The sequence below is a fragment of the Nicotiana attenuata genome, chromosome 5, assembly GCF_001879085.1.
Source record: "Nicotiana attenuata strain UT chromosome 5, NIATTr2, whole genome shotgun sequence".
NCBI lineage: Eukaryota > Viridiplantae > Streptophyta > Magnoliopsida > Solanales > Solanaceae > Nicotiana > Nicotiana attenuata.
The window spans coordinates 45,933,675-45,940,074 of NC_031993.1; the positions used below are offsets into that span (position 1 = coordinate 45,933,675).

Sequence of the window (6,400 nt, forward strand, 5' to 3'; positions counted from 1 at the left end):
CGAATGCACATTGGTAGCGATTTCCGTTAACTTGCAAATGGCGTCGTTCTTCTCTACTTTGTCCCTGTGCCTCAACTTCCCGAATGAATTTACTCCGCATTTAATCTACACATCAAATCCACACAAGCAGCTGAGTTTCTCTTTATCAAAAACGTTGTCAAATATTTGAGGTTTTAATTTATCGTTTGATTGGGGGTCTATTTGAGTTTCGGGCATGCTGGTGTCAATTCGAGGTTTCGGTTCGCAATTTTGATGTTTCAATCTAAGGATTGATGCTTTGTTTAGCCCGATTGATTAATCTTCGGATTTATTCATCAATAAAAGGTCCATTTCTCAATTTTCATTCTCATCTCATTTTGTTATGATATTTTGGTGCGCGTGTTGGTTGATTTGTGATTCTTTGTTGTTTGAGTAGCATGTCTTAGTTTTCATTTAAATTGTTTTAATTAGTTTTATTTCGATTGTGATGTATATAGTATTGGCTCTTAAATAAATGCTTTTATCGGGTAGATGGAAAACTGGAGTTGTTTCTTTCTTGGCAAGAAATAAGAATGGGCTATAAGGTGGGTTTTGGACCATAAGAAATCTGGCCAAGTAATAGATCATGTTGGCTAGCCTATTTGCCCCCAATAATATCTTGTTCATAAATTTAGCCTTACAATAATCTCAAAATTTAGGAACAATAATCTTGAACATCGTAGCTTGCTTTAGGCGCGATTATTAATATAATTTCGTGACTATGGGTACGGTTCCCGTGGCATAGTCATGATCCATAAATTCCATTCGGGTGTGCATTTCATGTGACCCGACCATAACTTCGAATAGTAATATTAAAATAAACATGTTGCGAATTGCGGGTGCATTTCATGTAGCGTGGTTTGCGGTGTGTTCCAAAACGGCAAGTGTACGACAATCGCAACTTGTTCAGAAAATAATTTCATAAATCCTAAAAGCAGTTTAAAATAATTAGAAGCGGTTATAAAGTTAAAAATGCACAATAGGTTTAAAATAAGTAATTAATCAGATAATTAGGCCAATTATTAATAGTTAAGCGACCGTGCTAGAACCGCGGAACCCGGGAATGCCTAACACCTTCTCCCGGGTTAACAGAATTCCTTACCTAGATTTTCTGATTTCGCAGACTTTTAAATAAAGTTGATTTTTCTCGATTTGGGATTTTAAAATAAATCGGTGACTTGGGACACCAAATAGTAGCGACTCTGAAAAATAAATAAAATAATCCCATTTCGAATAATGTCACTTTAATTGGAAAAACACCCTTATATCCCCTCTCGGGCGGGTAAAAAAGGAGGTGTGACATCGGGACCCTGTTCGAACATACCAACAAGTCCCATATCATAACACGAACCTACTCGAGGCCTCAAAAGACACATAACAACATCGAAATGACGAATCACACGTCAATTCGAAATCAATGAACTTGAAACTTCAAACTTCCACAACCGATGCCGAAACCTATAAAATAACTTTCGACTAACTTCAAATTTTGTACAAGTCACATTTGACATTACAGACCTGCTCCAACGTCCAGAATCGAAATCCGACCCTGATATCAAAAAGTTCACACCCGATCAAACTTTTCAAAATTCCAACTTTCGTCATTTCAAGCTAAATTCTACTACGAACCTCCAAATCACGATTGGGTGCAGTCCTAAGTCCAAAATCACCCAACGGAGCTAACTGAACCATCAAAAATCCAATTCGGGGTCAAATACCAAAAAATCCAACTTGGTCAAACTTTTCAAATTTAAAGCTTCCAGTTGAGATTTTGAGTATTTTAACCTTTGTTTCTCCTATTGTATGCTTTACATATGCGTATTAGTGATTACATGATTTGCGGGTATGGTTGGTTTGGTTTCGGGGAGGTTTTGGATTGCTTTAGGACACTTAGTCCCTTGGTTGGAGGCTTGAGTTGTAGGAGTTGACCGAAGTTTGACTTTTGTGTAGACAACTTCGGAATGATATTTTGATGGTTCCAATAGCTTCGTATGGTAATTTTAGACTTAGTATATGCCCGTATTTGGATTTGGAGGTCCCTAGGTTGAATTGGTTCTATTTGACGAAAGTTGGAAGGCTGAAAGGTTGATATCAGGTTCGAATTTTTGTTCCGGAAGTTGGAATAGGTCCACCGTGTCATGTGTGACTTGCATGCACAATTTGAGGCCATTCTAAGGTGGTTAGGAATATTCAGCGTAAGTTTTGAATTTAGAAATTTATATTAGTTCCTTAGGCGTGAATTGAGGTACGATTCGTGATTTCGATGTTATTTTGAGTAATTTGAGGCCTCAAGTAGGTATGTGTTATGTTTTATGATTTGTTGGTGTAACTGAATAGGGTCTCGGGGGGCTCGGGTGGGAGTTGTATGGATTCTGAATCATTTTCTCTTGTTTTGGACTCCTGATGCTAGTTTCTGGTTTCCTTCACTGCGATCGTGATAAGGAAGTCGCGTTCGCGGAGAGTATTTTGTGGAAGGCATATTTTCTCTTCGTGGTTGCGACGGGATCCAGTGTTCGCGGAGCTTGGGGAGCAGTGGCATTTGCGTTCTCGAGCTGGTAGCTGCGTTCGCGTAGAAAGGAAGGCCAGTTGGGGCATTAGGCTTTTGGCCTCCGCGTTCGCGATGGTGGGATCACGTTCGCGTAGGCTCTGTTGTGTTATTCATCTAGCTCGCGACCAGGTCATCGCTTTCACGTAGACGTTTTAGAGGCAGTCGTCATTTTGTGCTTCGCGAACGCGAGGCACCTGCCGCATTGGCGATGTGTATGCCCGGGGAGATCTTTAAGTATTCTATTTCGAGAGTTTTGGTTATTTTATCATATTTTAAGTTATAGGTCGGATGTTGGCCGAATTTGATAGGATTTTCAAGATTTGGATTGGGGCAATTATTTTTTACTCAGATTTGTTTATTATTCGTGATATTAACCTTGAATTTAGCTATTGATTGGTGAATCTAATAGAAGAAATTTGGAATTTTAATAAAAATATTTCTAAAGTAAAAATTGATAATTTGAGGGTCGATTTGAGGCCGGACTTGAATGAAACACTTATATCTAAAATCGTACTGAAATAGGTGTTCGAAATTTACGGGTTTTGTCGAGTTTCTATCACGACAAAAAATCCCAAAAAGTTGTCGGGAAACTAGTAAGAAATAGTATTATTTTTTGAATCCCACATTGATAAATACGGGAGAGACGTTGGATATATAAATAAGCAAGGCTTAGACCGACAAGTGAGGCTTGTGAGTTGGTAAAAGCACCTCCACCCACGACCGTTAGATCCTGGGTTCGAGTCACGCTGGAGGGGAAGTGTGGAAACACTATAGATCCTCCTAAATTGGGAGGGAAAAAAAAGCCTATGTTACTTATGATAGTAGTCCTTTAATTTGTCTCTTAACACTCCCTGAAGTCCCACTAGATTTCTTTATCACTGCTTTTAGTGCTTCTTGTATTGAGCTTAAAGAATATTGCAGTTGATCATCATTAATACTCTTCGACTGTGTTATGAACAACACATTTTTAACACGTCCACCAAGTGTTGTTATTTCAGCCTTTAATGTTCTTAGCCTCAAAGATTTCAAAGTGTTGATGAGGTCAGGCAAAAGATCAGACCTATCTTCACAGCACAATGAAGCCTTGATCACAAAGTTTCCTTCTTCCTCAGACGAATAATTATCAACTGTTAGTTCGTCCATCTCAGTTGGGACTGAATTTGTATCAGTTATTTGTGACGTTTGTGTCTTGAGCTCCTTCACATGTTGTATCACCTCAGCTAGCAATGATGCTTTATCCGTCTGGAATATCAAAAGGAAAAAAAAGATGTCTCTAATGAAAACTATGAACGTGGTGTGTGTGTGTATATATATATATATATATATATATATATATATATATATATATATATATATATATATATATATATATATATATATAATTCTTTTTAATAATCGAATAACAATGGGACTCACATATGCCTACTTTTATGTGTTTGACTAACTAAAAGAATTAGGTCTGCATATGAGGAGAGTATATCAAAGAAAATTAAATAAATACTTCATCCGTCCCATTTTATGTGACGTGATTCGAAATATCATTGTCAAACTATCTAATTTTCAATTTGAATTTGGGCATAGAATCTTCTGGTTTTTCGAAAGAAAATTTATATATTTAGAAAGGGATATATTTATAAAGGTAGTACCATAAGTCATAATAGTTAATAATTCAATATATTTAAAAAGAAATACATTAGAGCCTCCACATAGCAACTGCATCACATAAAGTTAAATGAAGAGTAAAAATACATGTGATCTCCCTAATACTTTGAACTTTTAGTTGAGCTGGTTAAACAATTCTAACAACATTCATCATGCATGATTTTTATAAAATGATATTGAAAACATGTAATTTGTCATAAATGATAGTTTTGGTAGAGTGATCATTGAAGATTAATTGGTAAATTGGTTTCTTGGAGGTCTAGTTTGAAGTTTTCAAGAACTTCTCCAAAAACTAATAAAATAAGTAAAAGACAGATTTTGGTTTAGTCAAGCTAGAGCATTTTTTAAAGAGCAGACAATTTATAAAACTTTAAACTAAAACAAAAAAGAAAATTTATAAATAAAAGAGAAAATGGTATTAACTAGTATAAGCATAAGTTTGTTGAGATGAGAATGAAATAACATGCATGTATTGGGGAAAAATTGTATTTTGTATATATATGGTGACGTGTCAGGACACGTGGATTGGTCAAAAGGTCAATGAATGTCAATTAGACACGATTCAAGAATTGTAAAACAGACACGAGCAAAGAAGGAGGAAGAGGCACGGGATATCAGATAAGAAGCACGGCACCTGTACCTATTTAAATCATTTATATCCGGTCATCAGAAGGAATGAATCTGGTTGTAAAAAAGCGTGCAGATACAACATTTAATGGGTATTAAATGCTGAGTCTGTTAAGGAATATATATATTCAATGTAATAATTGTGTAACGTAGCATTCAATGTCTTTAATTATTCATAATAGCCTCATTATGATTTAGGCATAATGTACATTCTCAAAGGTACCTATAAAAAGGAGATATATGATCAGTTGTAGGGGGGACAGAAAGCTATTGAAATATACATTGGTATCACTTGTTTTTCTTGATTATTATATTGCTACTCAGAATTATTTCTTTTTATTCATTTCTTTGATTATCAGTAACCCGAGTTCTTCTAAATTCTAGCTTTGACTAAAATTTCATTTTTTGGTTAAACAATGCATGTGTTATAATTTAGCTTAACTTACTTTTGTAGTGCTGGGAAGAAGGCTTCGAAGTTTAGAAAGATGATTATTAATTCTTTCTCTACGTCTTCTTTCAGCTTCACTGTGGCTTTTTGAGGCAGCAAGAGCTTTGGCATCCATTATTTCTTTACCACTCACTTTCTGCAGCTCATCTTGTAGACCAAAAGGAGATGATCTTCTGTTGAATAAACCTCCATAAGGTGATGGTACTGATGTAAAAAGATTAAATGGATCGTAGTAATGAATTTGGTTGCTCGGAAAATGAAGAGTATTGATGCTTTGAGGGAGAAGTGGAGACATTTCTGGGAACATAAATCCTGAATTATTTCCAGCTTCACCCATATATGTATCTATGATTGTTGATCAAGTTGTTTTTGTTGGAAACCCTGATTAAGAATATGTAAAGGTTTTAGGACAATTTTCTTGATCTTATCACACATGTATAACATAGAGCCTACCTTATATATATATAGCATTTAATTTATTTTATACTAACAATACATAAAACTTGATATGAGGGTGTGGAGGTCCAGGATTAAGGTAGAAGGTTAGTAGTTAGTTTATAGTGTTCACCGGTAGGCTTAGTAGCATGCATTTCCCTTCATATTCTTTGATTTTTATTACGGTGTGGTTTTGTTCGCCTCAGGTATTGTATTCCGTGTTGCTATTATTGGATACTGTTTTCCTTCCTTGCTTCCCTCTTCTTCTTGCCCTTTCTGAGCCGAGGGTCTATTGGAAACGGCCTCTCTACCTGCATTAGGTAGGGGTAAGGTCTGCGTACAGACTACCCTCCCTAGACCCCACATATTGGGATCAAACTGGGTTTGTTGTTGTTGTTGTTGTTGTTGTTGTAACAATGCATAAAACTTACACTTTTAGCCAACATAGATGAGAAGAGCTTAACAAAAAATTTCCGAATGATAACTACGTGCAATCATATCCAGAAAGGAAGAAATTAGTAACTTGAAAAATAAAATATGTTACATGTATAAGTGTAAAAGATTTTTGTATTATTAATGTATATAAGTTAAATTCATGTATCATTGATCTTGTATATATTATGTCTATCGTTATGAGTTGAAGTGTAAGTTTTCATCTACCG

The 6,400-nt window shown here is 35.6% G+C and overlaps 1 protein-coding gene across 1 annotated transcript; it reads right to left on the minus strand.

Annotated features, from left to right (window-relative positions):
• LOC109225755 (transcription factor bHLH30-like) lies at positions 3,050-5,773 on the minus strand. Its single transcript, XM_019390528.1, has 2 exons — positions 5,302-5,773; positions 3,050-3,808 (listed from the first exon to the last, which is right to left on the minus strand). Exons 1-2 carry the CDS (start codon positions 5,638-5,640, stop codon positions 3,380-3,382), a joined length of 768 nt encoding a protein of 255 aa, XP_019246073.1. The 5' UTR covers positions 5,641-5,773; the 3' UTR covers positions 3,050-3,379.

What these genes read in the sequence shown, in the direction of transcription:
- LOC109225755 (XM_019390528.1), bottom strand. Translation starts at nt 5,640, where the DNA reads ATGGGTGAAGCTGGAAATAATTCAGGATTTATGTTCCCAGAAATGTCT. An exon ending in TTCTTCCCAGCACTACAAAA is followed by an intron (nt 3,809 to 5,301) that starts GTAAGTTAAGCT and finishes TTGATATTCCAG; the next exon opens with ACGGATAAAGCATCATTGCT.